This window comes from Phoca vitulina, unplaced genomic scaffold, assembly GCF_004348235.1.
Source record: "Phoca vitulina isolate PV1807 unplaced genomic scaffold, GSC_HSeal_1.0 scaffold8, whole genome shotgun sequence".
NCBI lineage: Eukaryota > Metazoa > Chordata > Mammalia > Carnivora > Phocidae > Phoca > Phoca vitulina.
The window spans coordinates 3,226,509-3,248,954 of NW_022589711.1; the positions used below are offsets into that span (position 1 = coordinate 3,226,509).

The 22,446-nt window shown below is 36.1% G+C and overlaps 1 protein-coding gene across 1 annotated transcript; it reads right to left on the reverse strand.

Moving 5' to 3' along the window:
* Positions 1-18,386: 18,386 nt before the first annotated feature.
* Positions 18,387-22,137, reverse strand: LOC116633620 (UBX domain-containing protein 2A-like). The gene is made up of 2 exons (XM_032406218.1): positions 21,531-22,137; positions 18,387-18,452 (listed from the first exon to the last, which is right to left on the reverse strand). The coding sequence occupies exons 1-2, from the start codon at positions 22,122-22,124 to the stop codon at positions 18,387-18,389; spliced, it is 660 nt and encodes a 219-aa protein (XP_032262109.1). The 5' UTR covers positions 22,125-22,137.
* Between the last annotated feature and the right edge of the window lie 309 nt (positions 22,138-22,446).

A 22,446-nucleotide genomic window follows, 5' to 3' on the forward strand; every position in this document is an offset into this window, starting at 1 on the left:
AACATTAAAGTTAAGTGCCTAAATTCTTCACTATATAATAAGAAAATCTGCTAACCACAATATAGTATCACCAGTAAAAATGAAAACACATGTCTTTGCTTGGACCACTATAAAAACAAAACAAAAACAAAAACAAAAACGACTGAGTGGCTTAAACAACAATTTGTTTATCATGGTTATGGAGGCTGGGAAGTCCAAGATCAAGATGCCAGCAGATTTGGGTGCTGGTAAGAGCCCTCTCCCTGCCTTGCAGACAGCAAGCTTCTAGCTGTATCCTTATGCGGTGGAGAGAAGGAGAGAGAGGGAGACAGAGGGAGACAGAGGGAGACAGAGGGGGGGGGGGGAGAGAGAGAGAGAGAGAACTGCTCTGTTCTCTCTTCCTCTTCTTATAACACTAATCCCATCATGAGGGCCCTACCTTTATGACCTCATTTAAACCTAATTACCTCCTAAAGGCTCCACCTTCACATATCATCAAATTGAGGGTTGGCATTTCAACATATGGATTTGTGGGAGATGTAAATTCAGAGAGGCAGACAGAGAGAATATGAGACAGACTGAAAGAGAATTATTTATTTCAAGGAATTGGCTCATGTGACTGTTGGGGCTGGTAGTTCTGAAATCTGTGGGGCAAGTTAACAAGGTGGAACTCAGGGTTTCTTTCAGTCTGAGGCAGAATTCCTTCTTCAGGAAACTCCAATCTTTGCTCTTAAGGCCTTCAACAGATTGAATTGAAAGGCCAACCCACATTATGGAGGGTAATCTGTTTTACTTAAAGTTTGCTGATTATCAGAGTTAATTTCATTATGCAGTAACATCTAGAGTAGTGTTTGACCAAAGACGCAGCTAGTCAAGTTGATGCATGAAATTAAGGGTCATAATATATAAAACATTCAATATGGATCTGTTTCCTGTCTTCTTTTACTGTGTTTCTAATGTTTAGGGAAGTTTGTAATTTTGCTCTAGAAGTTATTTTAATGACTCTATATTAATGAAATATGCTCTTTCTTTTTTGACTCCCTATTTTAAACCCAACTAAAATGAAGTTGTATCCTTTTCTTCCCCTCCCGTATAATTATACAATCACCCAGATTTAATCAATATTAATCACTTTAATTTCTCTTTGTTTTTGCATATATGTTTCATCTTTCACTATTTGATTTGCTACTCTTAAATAATACTCTTTGACACCTAGGAATTGTAATGAGACCATCTGCAAACTAATTTTACTTTCTAGCTATGTACCAAATCCATCTGTTCCCATTTTGTGTTAGATGGATGAGTGCCACATTGTCAGAGCATATACAATTCATGGTCCAATCTATCAACTCTATTCTTCCTTTTATTTATCTGTTTGATTGACAACTACCCTTTCTATCTGGAGTTCATCCCTTCTTAATGTTCTCAAGAAGGCTCTTGCAAGGAATATTTACTAGGTTTCCTTGTGTGTTCAAAAATTTTGCTTTTAAACATCAAGGTCAACCTGCCTTGCTTCACACTTTCTGTCCTAGAGTATCTTATTGATTTTTCTATCCTCTTTCTTCTGAGTAGAACGTGGTTGTGGCTGTGACAAGTTTCCATTATAAAATGGTGACCATATATAAGTTACCATACAAACTGGAGCAGTTTTAAGAGTGAAACGGGAAAATATAATGGTATAGTAGTTATACCAGGATCATAGGCATAAAATCTGACTGTCCTACATGAATCAGGATTGGTGGGGTTTTATTCAGAGACAAGTGTGATTTATTATTACATGGTTTCAGGAAAAATTCACAGATATATGGGGAAATGAGACAGGAAATGAGAAGTGCCCAAAAAGAGCAGATATTTGAAAAAGCCAGCAAAGAATGGCTTTAGCTCAGTCCTTCAAAGATGATCTGTAGGAAGTGTGGGCAAAACCTCAGCATTTTTCCTGATGAGAAGGCTGATTAGAGCTTGGAGTATTTGTGCCTCTGTGCACATTGTCATTGTGTAAGAGCTATTCACAGGACAAAACCTCTGAACCAATTGTTGTTCTCTGCTGATGCAGACATATCTAGTGCATAATTACCTGCTACAGTTGCAGGTGCTGACTCCTGGGAGTGGCAACCTATATGGAGGCCTCATGCAAACATATGAGAGAGGGATCCCACAGAATGGAAGTGGAGCACAATGTGCTAAGTTTCCCATTTAAGGGGGACTCACCATAAAGTTTCTCTATTCTTCAAATTGCAGCTAGTTACAATTTCCAGGCAGAAAATACCTACAAGGGAAGAATCGGTGGCAAGAAATATAACCCCCAATGCTATAGCTGTTCTGTAGGCCATAGTTGATCATTTTATCGTCCTCATCTTCCATTTATTCTTGCGTGTCTCTGTGGGTGCATGCGTATGTATGCTGTAAGGTAAGCACCCTTTTTCTTCCATCCCCAAATTTGTTCACATTTCTTCCAGGACAAATTGTTGAAAACATTATTTCCTTATTGAATGACCATGATATCACTGAAAAAAAAAAAAACAAAACAAAACACAAATTAAGCATGTAAGTCAGGACCTATTTCTGGATTTCCTTTTCTTTTCCATTGTCTGTATGTCCACTTATCCACAAATGTGTATGTCCATCTATGCCATACTGCTTTAATGACTGGTGCCAAAAAAGACTATATATGGACCTTGAAATAAAGAGATGTTACTCCTCTGGCTTTGCTCTTCTTTCTTTCTTTCTTTTTTTTTTTTTTTTAAGATTTTATTTATTTATTTGACAGAGAGAGACAGAGTGAGAGAGGGAACACAAGCAGGAGGAGCAGGAGAGGGAGAAACAGGCTTCCTGCCGAGCAGGGAGCCCAATGCAGGGCTCATTCCCAGGACCCTGGGATCATGCCCTGAGACTAAGGCAGATGCTTAATGACTGAGCCACCCAGTCACCCCTTTGCTCTTCTTTCTAATCACTTTGGATATAATAAGTTTTTTGAATTTCTATATAAAATTCAGAGTTAGCTTAATAATTTCTATAAAGAAACCTGCTAGGATTTTGATTGCACTGAATCTATAGATTAATTTGGGAAGAGTTAATATCATAATAACGTGAGTCTACCAATCGGAGCATGCTATATGTCTTAATTCATTTAGGCCTTTCTCTCAGCCAAGTGGTGAAGATTTCAGTGAACAAGTTTAGCATATATTATGCTCAATTTATTCTTAACTGTTCATGTTTTTGAGGATATTATTAATGGAATGGGTTGTAACCTGAATAAACTTATTTTCTTTTCATATTGTACTGGCTAGAACTTCCACACAATATTGAATCGCAGCTGTAGGAATAGATGTCTCTGCTTTGTTCCAGAACCTAAGGGGAAATAATTCTTTCATCTTGGGCCAACTTCCTGCCCTTGTGACCCAGTCACATAGGATTCCATGCTCAGAAGGGCCCTATTTTTGGTCTAATGTTCTTCTGTCACTGCTTTGAAATTCTTAATAATTTGCTCTTTGTATCTGTGATTTGTAAGTGAAGTTCTGTTGGGTCACTGGAGCACGACAGTGAGCAGAGGAGATGCGTATGATTACCCGTCTGCTCTTCCTTGCTTTTCCATTCACATACAGTGTTTGCAATGTCCCATGAGCACAGAATCCCAGTAGATCCATAATGCATGACAGTTCACCAAGATTCAAGCAAGTACAAGCTACACAAATTAGATCTATGAATGAGTGAGCAAGGGTTGATCATTCTGAGAGGCCATGCTTTCCATTCAAACCAGAACTTTCCTTGAAGGCAAAAAGAAAGCAATTACTTTCTAAGAAATACAAACAACCAAGGAACACTATATCATTTTCCCTCTTACTTTCCAGTATCGAAGTCCTAACCCATAGTAAATGGTAATGTGACCTTATTTGGATATGGGTTCTTTACAAAGGTAATCAAGTTAAAATGAGGTCATTGGGTGGGCCTTAATCAAGTAAGACTGGTGTCCTTAGAAATAGGGGATATTTGAAGGCAGACACACACAAGAATAATGTCATGTGAAGAGACACAAGATAAAGATAGCCCAAGAGAGAGGCCTGGAACAGATCCTTCCTCTCAGTCCTCAGAAGGAACCAACTAATGTGCTGATACCTTGCTGCTCAACTTCTAGCCTCCAGAACTATGAGACAAATTTCTATTGTTTAAGCCACCCAAATTGTGGTAGTTTGTTATGACAGTCCTAGTAAACAAATATGTTCTTCTATATGTTGTATTGGAGAAATTAGAAAATTCCAAGTTTAACTACCATAATTTTTTCCTCCAGAACATCTTATTATAAAATACATTAACATTTGACAACATAAATATTATAGAGCATGTAGAACAACCCAAACATACATACACATACACACACAAGTTTTTTTGCATTATCTTATAAATTTGGTAAGTAACCCATCTTACTGTTGAATTCCCTGTCTACTTTCTTGCATGTGCCTGTGCAGCTGAATGTTACTGGAAAAAAACATGCATTGTGCTGATTGCTCTCAACCTAAATATGTGACTGCTAACTTCAGAGCAGTTGGGCATTATTGTTTACTCAGAAATCAATCTACACTTCTCAGTTCATTTTTCATCCCACTTTACTAGAAAGCTATTCCATACTTCCTCATTTTCCGAAAAATATCCAGAGCCATCTCAATCATCTTCATTCTCAGCTATTGATCTTGCTTCCAATTTCACTGAGAAAATTGAATTGATCACAAGAGAACTTCTACAGGATTTCCCCTACATCAATCCAACTCAGCAATTATGTCTAAATTCTCTTCTTGCTCTCTGGTTCATATGGATAAACTATGAAACTCCTAGCTAAAATTTTCACTTCCATCTATGCACAGTACCCCTTCTCCTTTACCTATGCAAAATTTTAGCTCCAATATTTTACTTCTTTCTCTAATATACTTTTAAATTTTCCCACTCTAGTGGATTTTTTTTTTTTAAAGATTTTATTTATTTATTTGACAGAGAGAAACACAGCGAGAGAGGGAACACAAGCAGAGGGAGTAGGAGAGGGAGAAGCAGGCTCTCCGCTGAGCAGGGAGCCCGATGCGGGGCTCGATCCCAGGACCCCGAGATCACGACCCGAGCCGAAGGCAGACACTTAACGACTGAGCCACCCAGGCGCCCCTCTAGTGGATTTTTACCATCATCATGTAAATATATCATTGTATCTATATTCTTAAGAAAATTCTTTCAATTCCAATTCTACCTTCAGCTACTGCCCCATTTTTTTTTAACTTCCTTTTATAAGAACATACTTTGGAAGAGCAGTTTATGTCAAAGTTTCTTAATCTCTCTTTATCTCCTGAGCCTCCTTCATCACTCATTTATGTTCACCCCTCTGCACTCCTTTTGTCAAGCTACAGATTAATTTCCCACTGTTGAAGCTGATGATTAATACGCAATCCTTAACTTGACCTATCAATAGCACATAAGCACATTTATTGTGCTTTTATAACACAATAGCATATGAAACATACCAACACATTATTACTATTTATGTATCGATAGCATATAACATAACCCCTGTGTCTTGGAAGAGTGGCTTCATTTGGCTTCCAGTTTCCTATTTCTGTCTGATGTCCTTTATACTCCTCTGGCATCTCTTTAGACTTCTATGCTTGTTTATCTTTACTTCCTGAACTTTTAGTGTTGGATACCACAGAACTCAGTCTTTGATATTCTTTTGTCTAGCTATACAACTTCTATTTGATCTCACATAATTATATGGGTTTAATCACGATCTATATGCCAAATGTCTGGCAGATTGATATATATCCAGGTGCAAACCTCTCTGCTGAGAGAATCCGCCTAACTACTGGGCTTATCACAAATGTGATGTCTGTTAATCTGTAACATTGTAATGAATAAAGAAGTATAAAATAGTAGTTTAATGTTTAGCTCTGTCTAAGTGCCACTCTGTACTTCATATAATATTCTTCATATAAGGATTAACACAAATTATAAGCTGTTTAACCATTATTTTACATATAATTCAGGATAAATTTTATAGATTTTCCTGAATTTGTAATAGAAGTATGCTAATATATATATTTATAGTTATATATTCCCTTGTGTGATGGATATATTCTTATATGTATGATATATTCATATATAAATATATATACACTTACATATTATATGTATTCATAGATAAGTGTAGGCATATATATGTGTGTGTGTGTGTTATTTCATATTGTAGCAGTTTCTAATAATTAAATGTTTCATTTTATGGCATGAGCGCCAGTACAGAGGGAGAAATGCTTGCATTATTTTTTCTTGTCGTATAAGGTAAGGAGGATTAGGACAGGAAATGTCACAAATGACCTCAGTGCTGAGACAGCATGTATATAAAAACAATTGGATTATGAAATTAACTTGTAATACTATAATCATAACAACATGAAGGGAGGGAAATCGGTGGGGGAGACAAACCATGAGAGACGATGGACTCTGAGAAACAAACTGAGGGTTCTAGAGGGGAGGGGGTGGGGATGGGTTAGCTTGGTGATGGGTATTAAAGAGGGCACGTACTGAATGGAGCACTGGGTGTTATACACAAACAATGAATCATGGAACACTACATCAAAAACTAGTGATGTAATGTATGGTGATTAACATAACATAATAAAAAAAAGTTAAAAAAAATAAAAAATAAAATATATTACTTATTAAGGAGCATTAACACTAAAACTTGCATCTCACCTTCAAATAATTATCTGTATTTGTGTAATTATATCATTCAGAGTTTGAAATTTGAAATATTGAAATGTCAATATATCATAGAAATAATAAAGCAATTTCAATTTGTATAAATTAAAGGGCATCATCCATGAAATAGGCCTTAAAATCTTCCTATAAGCTTATGAATGAAGATTCACTGGCCAAAAATACTGATTTCTTTTATGAGGAGATTTCAATAAGTACTATAACATAGTTTTATTCTGTCATTTCAAAGAATCTAATGCATCTTAGTTGTGAAAAAATGTGGCCAACTTATAGTTGTTAAATACAGTGAGAAATAGTGGTCTTCTGTTAAAATTAACAGGAATATTCTGAAAAATTGGAAATTGCCTCCTTACCTACAACTTGCAGTGAAAAACTGTCTATATTAGTTTTTAGTTTCCTAGCAACATCCCTAAATTTTAACAGTGAATTAATGTATAAAATACATTTTTACTCTGCCTGGCATAGAGATCATTTTTTCTAGAGTATACACAGAATTATGAGAAGATGTGGCTTTCCAGTGTTACATTTTCATAATGTGACAGGTTATGTCACAGGACAGAGAAAAAAATTAGAAAACATGGTTTCTATTTTAAGAGAAAAATTGCATTAAAATTGTGATTTTTCTTCTTTAGTAAATCCATTGGGTATTGCATATATACTTCACTAATTAGTTTTAAACTGTGTATTCGAATGAATAGCTCTATTACTCCTATATGTTAACAGTTGTCTCTTGAAATAATTACTATTTAGGTTTGTAAAGTATTCATTAAATGTCTGCCAAATTACTTAAAAATCATAATAGACATTTAATGGGTGCTTTAAAACTGAAATAGAAATTACATTTGATTATAAATAACTGTAGGTTTATAAAGCTATCATTATATGTCTATTAAGACCATTTAACTTAAGTGTTACATAATTAGAGAAGAGCCAGGATTTTAATTGCACATTTGCAAACTGCTAGCTCGCTTTGCTAAATATTCATTTTATCCACTGCAGAAAAGTGTGAGTGAGGTATGAAGATTTCATCATTTTTTTCCTTAAGCAATTTTTCCCTGCATGAGAATCTATGAGATTAGAGGATCTAACAAATGCTTATCACATGCAATAAGACCATATGCAAAAAATAAGAAATTTACATTGAACATATATCTTCATAAGAAGGATACATTTCACTTATCCCCTCCCCACCCCCACCAAAAAAAAAAAAAATTCTTGATAAGCAAGAGGTATTACCTTTCCTGCCTTTCAGGTTACTGACTAATATCAGTGCCTGACCAAATAGCTGAGATAGAAAATAATTGATATCAAATTATGATTCAACACTTAGTGCTTTGGTCCTAGAAAGTACATCCCAAGTTGCCAATAGAAAAGCATAATTTCCCATTAATTACCTCACTAAGCAGTTGCTTGTTATCACAGAAGTTAAGTGGGGATTAAAAGAGACTAAATTACACTTTTATGCCTTGAAGTGCCAACTCATCTTGAAGTCAAGATTGGTACACAAAATGCAGAGACATAAGATTGTAATTTGGTTGCAGGTTCAATTCAGTAGATAAAGTGTCTCAGATGGCAGGCTTTTAGAAGCACTAAAACTCCTTTTGCAAAGGAATCCACTTTTAGTTCTTCAGTGTATCTCCATTAGACACCTGAGGTTGCCTCTTGTAAACCTAAGGAATAAAACATTCTGCTGAGAGGAAATTTATTTATATATCATTTCTTCTCTGAATGCTTTTTCTTCTTGGAAACATTTGCATTTAAACAAGCTTTTGATTTCTTTGGAATCCATCTGCCTACACTTACCCTATTTTTTACCCCTGAATAAACGTCACCTGTGAAGTATGTTGTAAATACTGTTGCTGCTCCATTTTCTTAATGTTGTACCTATCCATTTAAAGTCAGCGTGCTGATTGAGTTTGACGCATCTTACTCAGGACATGGCACTAGGATTTTTAGTCTCTCCATGCATTCTTGGTTAGTACTGAGACAGTAGGATTCAAACTCAGTATCTTTGGATTAAAAAAAAAAAAATTAACAACGGGGAAGAAAGCTTAGACCAAACAACAGTACATACTTTAATTTTCATGGCAATGCACTGAATTTCTCCATCTCATCACAATTCCCTAAATTTAAGTTATTCCAGATCTCAAGAAGTCCCCTACATTTTTTTTTTTTAATTTTTGGCTATCTTCTCACTTAAATTATTACAAAAAGTAAAATCTTCAGGGCCAACTCACCACTTTAGCCTCAACCCTTGGCTGGGACTAGTCATAGGGTCATGTTTGGCGAGTTCTAGTTAGTTTCATGTGTGTTAGACGTGATTAAAGTCCAATGTTCTACATTCAAAAGGAAATATTTTCTTGGAAAATTAATTTGAATTTGTTGCTAATATATTTTAAAAAATGGAAACTTTAATAATAAAAAAAATCTACATTTCTTTTGATTTGTTCAATACGGGAAGATGAACTGCATGAGAATTTCCACGAATTTGAATGTTGGCCGTTCTCCATTGTCCTACGCAGAGTGTCAAATCACATCACTCCTTATTATCACTTCAATGACAATGAGGCTGCAACCTGCCAATTGTAATCACACTTGCATTATTATTTTTCTACACATATATCATTTCATTTATTTACAGGGCTTGTTTCTCTCCTGTAACTGTCCTCCCTTTGACACCTGATCATCTCAACGCTCTAGGCTGAGAAAAAAAGCATATTTACTATGAAACAGTTTCCTTTAAATTATACCAGTTCCCCAGAAGGGGCTCTAGCAATGTGTTCACATCAACTTGGTTTCTTAAAATCTGCAAAAATGAGATATTTTTTCTTTTTTGACAAGGTCCCTGGAAAATTATGTAAGCTTCAGTCCTCACAAAACCTGGATCCAACACTGGCTGTGTAAAAATGAAATTCTAATCACAGTTACCAGCAGAATAGAGTAAAAATTTCTAATGACAGCTTTTTTTTAATCTCCCAGGAGATAGTCTTTGATAAATCTGACAAATTAATGACACGATGCTTTCCTGAAGAATTTGAAGGAAAATAAAATAGAAGTATCATTTGCCTACACGACATGTTATTTTTTCTGCAGACATAAAAAGGTTCGCCCTGACCTCTTTGTCAATAACAAGTCAGAAATATGGTCTCATGGAAATTAAGAATTAGGTTTGTGTATGAAAGTACCATTTTAATGAATCTGGGAAGGAGGCATTCTGTTTCCACTTTTATCAGGCTCTCATTTACAATTAGTTTTTGTGGATACAGTCTGATAGGCAATGTATTTAAAGCAGATAGATATTTGTATATTTTTAAGCTATAGGAGGGAATGAGAGGAGATATCTATATAAAGCCAAATACAGTCTTTCAGCTCAGTAAGTTGTAGAAATGATTTCCTATAATTATTCAAAGATATTCATTCTTTTTGAAGCTGGGATTCTGGGATTATGGGATTCTGGGATTATGACCTGAGCCGAAGGAAGACACTTAATGACTGAGCCACCCAGGTGCCCCATGAATAAGTTAAACCTTGATAAAGAAGATCCACAAACAGTATATTGATCAACACTTATGTAAGTACAGGTTACTATCAGAGTATGAAAGAGCAATTTTAAATTAAATTAATTGTTCTGGACGGAATTCCTGAAAACGGTGATACTTTAGCTAAATTTTGAAAGATATTTAAATGTAAATTAGAGAAAGAAAAAAAAGAGCAATAAATTAAGTTGAAAAGATAGCACAGAAGAGTCATATACTACAATGAGATGCTACTGCAAGTGGTTTAATAGAGTAGAATAACAAATATCTAGAAAATGCCAACAGAAGCTAATTAAAAAATCAGTAGAGGAGATTAAATTCAACTTGGCTGGAGAGGATGTACACGTTGAAATTCCCATTGAATCCCCTGCCTCTCCCTTCATGTTGAATTTATCTGATTAAAGTATGTCTGACAAGTTCCCTTGAACCACTGTCCACCTTTCAATACATATCCCCAGCAATGTTTTTGGGTTTTATTTAATTGCAGAGTTTTCATTCTATAACCTCAATGAAGAACGGATAAAAGCCCACATTCTTCCTAAATATTGGGAGGAAGGAAGGTTAGTTTAGATATTTTTAGTTTTAAGGTCTCTAGGGGTATACTCTTTATTACTATCTCTGGAAATTACCTGCCTTATGTCTTTAAAAGAATGGGCAGACAAGAAATTGTAATGTATCAGTGGTTTTATTATTTCTAAAATGTAATGAAATAAAAATCATAGAATTTCCCCTAAGACGCTTTATGCTATCTCCAGTAATTAAAATGCTTTATTTTGAATTGCTTACAGTTCATTTTTTAACCCTTTTGGCTATGATTTTGTGTGTCTTTACAACTGGGCATTGATTGCACTATTTAGAAATTGTTTTTCAGTGGTAAGTAAAGTGTTACTTATCATGATCTGAGTTTTCCTAACTTCCTTAAAGACAATGTAGGCTGAGAAGATGACTTCTGACAGTTATATTTGAGTTGACACAAAGAAGACTAGAAATTTACTTCTGTAATGAATTGTGCAATATTTCCTTTTAATGTGTCAACTCCTCTCTTTAATACTGCAATTTATCCATCAAAACCAGTTCATAAAAAGAAAAATAAATTTTATGTAAAAGTAAAGTGGGGTATTAAAATTCACTTGTTGAATGTACCTGTATTTTAAAAGAAACTGACAGATTATAAAGTTGAAATATATACCAAATCCCACTGCTAATTAGTGACAATTGCTGATAAAGCAGTAGTGTGTGTGTGTGTGTGTGTGTGTGTGTGTGTGTGTGTGTGTGTGTTGTTTTGTTAGACTTTACCACACCTCTGCCATGTTTTAAAATCTACGGTATGGTTATCATGGGAGATCTTATGGCCCAATTGAAAGTGGTGAAGGAAACAGCAGGAAAAGTATGTGGAAAAGTTTAGACAGAATTATTTTCTGAACCATAGAATCTGTTGATCTCAAGATTTCCAATAGATCGCATTGTAACTTAGCTATTAAATCATTCAGGAATAACCTTCTAGGAGGAATTACAACCATGCCATCCCTAAGCATACATTGCTTGTTACACACTTTTCATGATTCTTTGTGTTCTGTTATTATCCTTCTCAGTGTCCATTTTTCCAGACAAAATGGTGCTTTGGGGTTTTAAAATGAGAAATGAAAATCTATTTATAGATTGCTAAAAAGATATCCCTATCTGCAAACATATCCTGATGTGCTAGTCACCTTTGCAGCTTAAAAAACAAGTCCCCAAATTTCAGTGTCTAACAGTAAATATTTATTTCTTGATTACACTGTTTAAGAATTGCTGGCCAATTGTTTTTTCCATTGCTTTTGAAGTAACCTGAAAATTTTTCCAGGAATTGAGCTGGTGCAATCATAAGTCTCCCCTCAATTGTTTCCATTCTCTTAGTAACTATAGTGTTGCACTGTCTATTGCCCACTTATAAAAAATAATATTTCATATATTTGGTCCAGTTGTTTGTTAAGTTTGACAGGAAAATCCTATCTCTGTTAATTTACCTTGACTTGCAGGAGTCAGCCATCTTATTTTAAATGATTTATGGGGAAAAAAAATATAGAGATGAACCCACTTAAACACATCTTGGAATGAAAATTACAACATAAGTTTGCAGCATATGTGACCTTAACCAAATGATCAAAATTAATATCATCAGTAATAGAATGTATCAATATCATGTGCCTCCTGATATAAAATGCCGAGAAAGACACAGAATCACTTCTGTAGTACTCTTGTCAAAAATATATAACTTGAATTTAATTATGAACAAATACCAGACACGGAGGGATATTTTATTAAATACTGGGCCAATATTCTTCAAACGTTTCAGTATCATAAAAACAAAAGACAAGGAACTGTTCTAGACTGAAGGAAACTAAGAATAAATGATGATGGAATGCAATGTGCAACCCTGGGAAGGTCTTTATTAGGACAAGTGGTGCCTTTGAATAAGGTCAATAGAGTGGAGAATATTCTTACATCAGTGTTCATATCCCTGTTTCAATCATTACACTGTGGTTATGAACATTGCTAACATTTGGAGAAGCAGCATGAAGTGTATCTGGGAATTCTTTGTACCATTTCTACTCTGTATGTGTTCTTTTCTGTGCATCAAAAGTTGTTTCAAAATGGAAATTCAAAATACAAAATAAATACAAGGCAAAATATTCCAATATAAAATGAAACTACAAAAGGAGAAAATATCCCAGGGCATTGAATTATTCTTGTGTCGGTTCCTGGAAGAACCATTTCTACTGACAATATCACTAATGCCTTGGGACACTTCCACCTTCTGCTCGTTCTCTAAGATGCCTACCTTTCTATTCCATTATTAGTGCTGTATACACTCTCCTACATCCTATCTTTTGTGTTAAAGTGCAATCTGGAATTATAAATACTTCCAAGGCTGACAATGATGACATTTTTTGTCTGACTTATGAAAAGTTTATTCTCAGTGCAAAAGAAGCAACTTTTCTATATCTCTATATTTTATCCTCCTCTAAATTCTAGATAATTATGTTAGTTAAAATAAAGTGAGTTGAAACACAGTTTTCAAGCATTAGTGTGGTAAATTCACTCCATACCATTAATTTAATATTTTCAATATGTATGTTCTCTGTCAAAAAAGGTACTTGCTAAGTACAGGATGGCACTTTGAAAGTAATGCCAACTGCCTCTTTATCATGAGACGGTTTTTCAAGGTGTTCCTTACTGAATTAGCTTTAAGTTCAACTGTAAGCTCCAGAAAATGATGTCTTCCACATGTTAGAACATTGCTTCGCTTTCTCAGAGACGTGGTGGTCTGGAGCTCATAGTGCAGCTCCACAAGCGTCATTGACCCAGTGTGTGTTGTTGCTCAGCCGTCCTCAATCTTTAGCTCTCATCTTGGGGTCCAGAGTGACTTCTCTGATGCTAATCATTATGCTAGCATTCCAGCTTTCAAGAAGGAAGATAGGAAAAAAGAAGGTTACCCCTTCATCGAAATGGCTTGCACATTTGTTTATGTCCCATTGGCCAGAAATTAATTGCAGGGTCACAGTCAAACACCAAGGAGACCGGGAAGTGCTGTCTCTCCAGGGCAGCCACGTACAAGGGTGTTCTATTACTCTCTAAAGGTAGAATAGATACTGGGAAACAGTCAGCAGTTTTTGCAAAAGGTACAAAATAGAATAGATAGATAGAAAGATCTGTAAATGATCCAAGTAAGAATATTTTTGTGCATAATTTTCCAATAATTTATCACTTAAATGTTATGGAATAACCTTTCCCTTTTGTACAAAACTGCAAAAATATTGTCACTTACTGATAGTATCTTAACCGTCACCCATCTCCACATTTAAAATTCTGCTTCAGATGTTTATTCACTCAAACTAAAAATCAGTAAGATGATGAGAAAGAAGTATTGCCTTTCATTATTCCAGAAGTTAACACAGTCCTGGGGCAGAAAGACAGTTATTACAAGCAAATATTTGACAAAACCATTGAATGTGTCCAAATTGTATGGTGCTGAACACATTTATTAGGAAATCTTATTTGCAGATCATTGTGCACATATCCAATTTTTTCTATCCTATCATCTCTTGGACAGCTTCACAGTACATGCCGTAGAAATATGTCATTATAGACTTTAACTGCATGCACTTTATGGTTGCTGCCAACATAAGGGTAAAAAGATTAATCGCTTTGGCAGTCAGTGAACATACTAGGGCCTTTTAAAGATTTTGATCTTATTCATTTTTCCAAAAGGTTCGTTTGAATGCACAGAAGTACATTTTGATTGACTACCTTCTCCACTATTTCCACAGTCAAACTAAAAGCCAAGACATTTATCAACAAGAGGAAAAACCCATTTGGAATACAATACACCTGGGAGTAAAAACATTGAATAAAACTAGCAGTTGCAGTTGAAAGAACTTTGCATTGTTTTAAATAAAATGGCAAAGAAATGCCATATAGTAAGTAAGGTAAATCATTTTTTCAAAAAAAGCATGGTTATGTATGTTTAGACACAAAAGTTACGAAGGTATTAGAGGATGCTTTATGCTTTTGAGATGCCCTTAAACAAAAGTGCGAGAAGCTGCTCTATCAAAAGATGAACTGAGCAGTAAGCAGAACTTTCTGTAGATTTAAGAAAAAAATGTTTTTTTTTTAAAGATTTTATTTATTTATTTGACAGAGAGAGACACAGCGAGAGAGGGAACACAAGCAGGGGGAGTGGGAGAGGGAGGAGCAGGCTTCCCGCTGAGCAGAGAGCCTGATGCGGGGCTCCATCCTAGGACCCTGGGATCATGACCTGAGCCGAAGGCAGATGCTTAACGACTGAGCCACCCAGGCGCCCCAAGAAAAAAAATGTTCTGTGATCACTTCTCTGCTCATGCCTATGAGCATGAGTTATCTGGTTATCTACAATGCTTTCAATTTTCTGGAACACTTTTCCTGCATTACTCTAAGTAATTTCTGTTACTGTAGAGGGAAATATGTATTATCAAAAGCAATGTCCATTCCTGGTGCCACTTCTAGGATCTTAGTCAAAGCTTGGCAACTAATCATAGACTCCTGTCATTTAAAATAGATTCCAGGATTTCATTTCTGCTGAAATGGTCATGCCAACCGTACTTACTTCTGGTTTACCGAATGGAAAAGCTTGCAATAGTTTACAATATTGATCGATCTATGAATGGGAAATTCTATCCCATGACTAGAGAAAACAATCAAATGTGAAGGGTGCCACAGTTGACAAATAAGATCAGAGCATAATAGATCCAAATCTTACCTCTGTGGGGTCAAACTGTCACATTTGCCCTATGGGAAAACTTCAACATTTCTAGCATGGTTGTTCCAGGTAAAAACTAAGGGAAAATGGTACCAAAATATATTTTTAAGATTTTATTTACTTGAGAGAGAGAGAGCATAGAGGGAGAGTGAGAGGGAGAAGTAGACTCCACGATGAGCAGGGAGCCTGATGCGGGCCTCAATCCCAGGACCCCGAGATCATGACCTGAGCCGAAGGCAGACACTTAACCGACTGAGCCACCCAAGCACCCTATATAGCAAAATATTTCAAGTAGCACCTCAGATTACCTAATTTCCATCCCCACAGAGATATGGCTTGACCCACAGATCAAAGATTGAAATCCCTTTTTAGAACATTATAAAATGAAATAATTCCCTTGGAGGAGGTTGGCAAATCTTAAATAATAGAGAAAAGATATTAATAATGTGATTTGAGAGTTCTTTGACATATCAGCAAGTCATTGCCTGATAATGATTAACTAAATGATTTTGTGGCTAAATAGGGGATGAGCCCAAATTGTGAACAGTCTCCTCTAGCTTTATTTTTTCATGCTAAATAGTTTTCTTGAAAATTCAAGTGAACATTGGAAACCTCTGAGACCACATATCCAATATCAGCCTTATGAATAAGCAAACTCTTCCTTATTCTGAAGGAACCCTGTTTTCCATAGATACAATCCCCTCGTTACGATTATCAGTGTCCTTTTACAACTTCCTCGGCCACCTTGTTCAATCTGTATTGCTAGAAGTTACTACACACAAGAGCTGGCCCGTCCGATTTTCATTTAAGAAATAATGACTGAATATCCCCCAAACTGCCCATATATTATGGAGCACCGTCTTTACAAGGAGAGCATTCAGAACAAGATCTAACTGATACATCCTGGAAAAGAGCCTGATAGCACTGTCAGTGAATAGAGAGACCACTTTTACTTATTTTTACAGATTGATCAGTGAGAAGTATAGCCTTTGACTTTTTTCTTATTTCACTTAATTTCTGAAACATCTGATCTCTCAAAATCATAGACCCAAGTTGATGCCCTAATTTCAATGTCCACATATCTTCCATTATAAAAGTTTTAAAAATGTATCTGTCACCCTGAAAAAAAAAAAAAAACAGTTTCTGGGAATCCAGTCTCAATCTCACCATTTTCCTTTGGAAGCACAAACAAAATGATGCATTTTTATAGAAGTGCCTTACCATCTGCCACAACTATTCAGGGTTAAACATGGTGAACACGGTCTTAATGACTTATTACAGTTTCAGTCTTGCTCAAATATATATTCTCTAAATGCAAATGTCTCTGCATCTTTGAGCCAAAAAATAACAATTCAGAATCTATGCCAATTATTTTGTAATGCTTAGTAACCCTATATATGTCACCAACCAACACAACACTTTGCCTATTCAAAACTGTACTGGTGTAAGGATGTCAGACCAGCACTGAACACTAAAATTAAATGGGAGTAGAGATGCAAATGCTCACTTTGAGTGATTGCAATGGGTGCAGACTGCTTTGGGAGCACGGCAAGGTCATTCTGAGATGTAGGCAAGAGGAAGATGATTTGGAATTTAATATGACCCAGAACCCTATTTTGTACAAAATGAACAAATAAACATCACACATATGTACCAACTTGTGTTCCCTGCATTTTAGAAATTTGGCTTCTTGGAAAAGACAAACTGTTCATTGTTGTATTATCAGAATAATTTAAAAAATCACCAATATTCAAAATGAAACTTTCTATAATTATAGAAGCCAAAGACAGAAAACAGCCAGAGTATTAGGTAAAAATATTTTTTAATTGGGTTGCTTTTCTAAACAGGCATCACTGTATTTTTCTGTCCTTATTATTATAAACAAGACAGCTTCAATGTTAAGCTATTTCAAACTTTACTTTAAACAGACTTTACTTTAAATCTGTGCATTTAATAAAGAATTTCTTTAGGGGCACCTGGATGGGATGGCTCAGTCGGTTAAGCATCTGCCTTTGGCCTAGGTCATGATCCCAGGGTCCTGTGATCTAGCCCTGCGTAGGGCTCCCTGCTCAGCGGGGAGTCTGCTTCTTCCTCTCCCTCTGCCCCTCCACCCTGCTCATGCTCTCTCCCTCTCTCTGCTCCTCTCTCTCAAATAAATAAATAAAATCTTTTAAAAAAAAATAAAGTACTCCTTTAATGAACAGTGACAACTACTTTTCCAAATCTATTGTTATCAGAGATTTTCCTTTTCAAATGTTAGGTAATCCTTGACATTAAAAAAAAAAATTGCATGTCACTATCCCTCAAATATCCACCAAGTGTTATTGATTATCTATTTTTCTTTTTTCTTTTTTTTAAAGATTTTATTTATTTATTTGATAGAGAGAGACACAGTGAGAGAGTTCCCTCTCTCACAAGCAGAGGGAGTGGGAGAGGGAGGAGCAGGCTTCCTGCCGAGCAGGGAGCCCGATGTGGGACTTGATCCCAAGACCCTGGGACCATGACCTGAGCCGAAGGCAGACGCTTAACGACTGAGCCACCCAGGTGCCCCGATTATCTATTTTTCTGTTTCTACTTCTAACATTCTACAGAACAGAGCAGCAACAAGTAAGATTATATCCTATAACCTTGTACATAGCCCTATAAGTGTCATCAAGTAGTGTATGAAGCTTTTAGATAGTACTGATAAAAGAGTCAACAAAGCAAAGTTTGGATCTCTGATTCTCCGAATACTAACAGGCTGAAAAGACACTATAAATAGCAGAGCTGTGCTGATACACATGCACTAGTACCTCAGTTTCCGGGCGATCTGATTGTTAATGCGACATTATTTTCTTCTTTGTTCATCAGTACAGCAAGCTGTTAGTATAACGGAATTGGCTGCTGACTTCTGCTTCTGTGCTTATGGATGCCTAAACAAAAGTAAGGTGATTTAAAATCCATTTCATAAACTGTGTGTGGTAAGCAGAATAATCTCCCCTCCCATCCCTGCAAAGGTGCCCACGCCCTAATCCCTGGAACCTGAGAATATGTCATGTTATGTAGCAAAGGAACTCTGCAGACGGAAAGAAGGTCACAGACGTTGGTGACAGTACCCTAGATTATCTGGGTTTGCCCAGTGTAACCATATGGGCCTTTAAAAGTGCAAAAGGGAGACAGAAAGGCAGACATGAGACAATGGAAGATACAGGAGTTGTTCAAAGCACGAGAGGGACCTGATCATCAGTACCAACTCTTCAGAGATGGGAGAAGGTTGCAAGTGCCACACAGTGTGGGTGGTTTCTAGAAGCTCAGATGGACAGCCAGCAAGAAACTCGCCCCAGGAACCCCACGAAAACTGGCCCTGTGGACACCCTGATTTCCCCCTTGTTTAAGATTCTAAGCATAGACCCAGTGAAGCCATGCTATTCCTGGACTTTTGCCCATAAAAATTATAGATAATAAATGGATTTTGTTTTACTCCATGCATTTGTGGTAATTTGTTTAGCTGCCATAGAAAACAGATTGTGTGACATACAAACTTTTACCCTTGAGAGTTAGTGGTCCGTTAGGACCTAAATAGCACAGATATGTAGCTTTGATTATTTTCTAATACTTATTACGCTCCTATATTTAAAAAGACAATGTCAGTTTTAGTTGAGAAAGTCTGAATTCATACATAATAATGATTCAAGGTAGTTTATTATACCATTAGTTTACATAACTCTATAAAGAACTCTATTAGTATACTGTTACTGCCATAATAGATTATTACAAATTTGGTGGCTTACAACAATGAATTTATTATCTTACATTTGCTTAGGTCAGAAATATAACCTGGGTCTCACTGAGCTAAAATCAAGTTTTAACAGACCTGTGTTTCTTTCTGAAGGTTCTGGTAGGGAAGCCATTTCCTTACCTTTTCCAGCCTCTAGAGGCTGCCTGCATGCCCTCAGTCATGGACTCCTTTCTCCATCTTCAAAGCCAGCAACATGGTATTTCTCTGACCATTACTTCATAGTCACGTCTCCTTCTTACCATAGTTGGGAAAGGTCCTCCCTTTTTAAGGACTCATGTAATTAGATCGGATCCATCCAGATAATCCAAGATAATCTCCCCATCTCAAGGTCTATACCTTAAATCACACCTGTAAATTCCCTTATGCCTTATAAGGTAACATAGTAACAGGTTTCAGAGGTTAGGACCCCTACATCTTGAAGGGAAAATCATTATTCTTTCTAGAGCAGAAAAAAAAATACAATCATTATCCACTCAAAGCAAGCTAATCATTTCCCCATTTTTTTCTGCAGAGCAGTGAGAGACTTTTGCAAAATATGGCTAAGGGAATTTACAGGTGTGATTTAGGGTATAGACCTTAAGATGGGGGAGATTGTCCTGGATTCTGGATGGATCCAATCTAATTACATGAGTCTGGTTCATAATTTTATGAACTGTGAGTCCTACACTGACTTTGCCTCATTTCTGTCTGTTCCAAGATGTTGTTTTCTTTTATTTAGTCTTCTTATTTCAGTATTAATTTATTAATCAAACAAAACTCTCTTCAAAGACAATCTTCACTGATAGAGATCATCAGGTCTTGCAGACTTGACAACTCTTGGAAGATGTCAGTTAAGTGATGCTATTTATTTTATATGCAAACCACGCTTTTACATATAACTTCAGGGATGGCTTCTATTCATATTTATAAAGGCTCACAGACGTGTCTCTCTCAGTATCCAAAATTACCATTGGTTTATGACTGCAAACCCTATGTGTTCTCCTCAAATTTCCCTAATGCACTAATGAAACTAATTGAAAACAGGTCCCTAATAAGACTTGAATACGTACCCCATGATGTTTTAAGTTTTCAACTGTAGGAAACAGAAATAGTTTGTTTTTTTTTCCTCAAGGTTTTGGCTTCCCCACTCCTCACACTTGCACACAAATAGAAATACTTCCCCAGTGACTTGTACCTATGTTTTGTTCATTTCATGAATTCAGGAAATTTAGTGAATTCTTCCCATTATTTCCCTTTTTGGTCTCCATTCCATTCTATAAACTGATTGGCATTGTTGAATATGTATAATAAAGAATTTAAGAAAAAGATTTTTACCCTCTCTCTATGTAAAACAGAAAACAATTTCAGCATGTGCGTGAAATAGAGATTCCATTGTCAGATAATACTGACCTCAGTAATCTTTAATATTTTACTTGTTAGAATATTTTCCAGAATTTACTCTGATGATCACAATCATCAATGAGATTATTGCCTTTTTTGTTAAAATACCATGTTTAATATACGTTTTACAAAAATAAAACACGCTTAAATAAAAAAGATTGAATACCTTGATGGACTTCCAAAAGATATCATGCTCCATTTACAACATACTTTACACCAAGTGATTAAGAAATCCATTAAAAAAAACAACTACCCCAGAAAGAAACTACCCTAATCCTTGCTGCTAAAAATCACCAAATTTAATATTTGAAAATAATTGCAAATTAGAATATTATTCCCTTTTCTCTTTCAGAGTATGATTAGACATGATTAATTTTATATGGCTACTACTTTTAATGGGTTATGCTTTGTCTTATGTTTGTTTCGTCCTGTATTAAAATGCTGGTACAAAATGCCACCTGTTAAAAATTTATGGGGCTATTTAAAATGGAACATCGGCTGTTTAATTTCAAAAGAATTTTTTTTTTTTTTAGAGATTAAAATATTTTATTTCCCTAAAAAGAAACAACCTTAGATTGGAATAACAAATCCCCTCTTCCATTTCCCACCTGTTTACCTTGACTTCCTCCCATTTAAAAGGAATTTGTGTCACAGAAGAACATTCGAAGGCACCATTTAAATATATGCTTTTCGGGGCGCCGGGGTGGCTCAGTGCCCAAGCGTCTGCCTTTGGCTCAGGTCATGGTCCCAGGGTCCTGGGATTGAGCCCCGCATCGGGCTCCCCGCTCAGCGGTCCCTCCTCCACTCTCCCTGCTTGTGTTCCCTCTCTCACTGTGTCTCTCTCATGAGAAATGTTAAATTTCTGGACAATACTTTTTCCATTGGCTAACCAGATCTGTACATTAGTGATGGGTTCCAGATTGTTTAGTTGAACAACAGACAAATTATTTTTATTCTCAACTTCAATGCTCTTTGCCTTAGAAACAATTTTTGGTGTGGCACTTCCCAGTCTGTGACCCTGTCCTGAGAAGGGCTGGAACACAGGCTTCGTTGACATACATACTTCATTTTTTTTGTCTTCAACTTTAACACCCACCTCCTCTTTATCAAAAATTCCCTGTAATTCCAAAGGTAATTCCCCTTTTTTGATGGAGTTCAGAAACTGCTGACTTGCACCATCAGAGTAACTTCTGAAATCATCATTGACTGTGAATCCATTTTTCCATAATTTTATACTTACATCGACCTGTTTCTTCTGTTCAGTGGGAGACATGCATTTGGCACCAACCTTCTCAGCTTCCTCAAAAAGGCTGTCAACAAAATATTCACAATTTCTTTGTCGATCATCACTAAGAGGTTGGTTGTCAGATCCTGTTTCACAAACCCATTCTTCTTTCATACTTTCGAGATTATCTACTTCTTTCATTCTTTTGCCTTACTCCGGGCGCGGCCGCGCTGCCGCCTCCCAGCCTGGTCCTCCGTTCGCTCAGGGGCCGCGGGCGCGCAGTCGCTGTCGGGCTGGAGCTATGTAGACTGGTGGACCTGCCCAAGAAAATTACATGTCTTGGAATTTTTTTTAAATATTGCCAATTATAATAAACATCAGTGACACTGAATTAAGTTATTTTAAAACTACTATTAGAATATCTACTTAACATATGATTTCACTATCTTAATCCTTCATGTACTATTTGTGGTGTCTGATAGTCAACTTCATGTGTCAACTTGACTGGGTTATGGGATCCCAC

What these genes read in the sequence shown, in the direction of transcription:
- LOC116633620 (XM_032406218.1), bottom strand. Translation starts at nt 22,124, where the DNA reads ATGAAAGAAGTAGATAATCTCGAAAGTATGAAAGAAGAATGGGTTTGT. An exon ending in TTTCTCATGAGAGAGACACA is followed by an intron (nt 18,453 to 21,530) that starts GTGAGAGAGGGA and finishes ACTTTTGTTTAG; the next exon opens with GCATCCATAAGCACAGAAGC.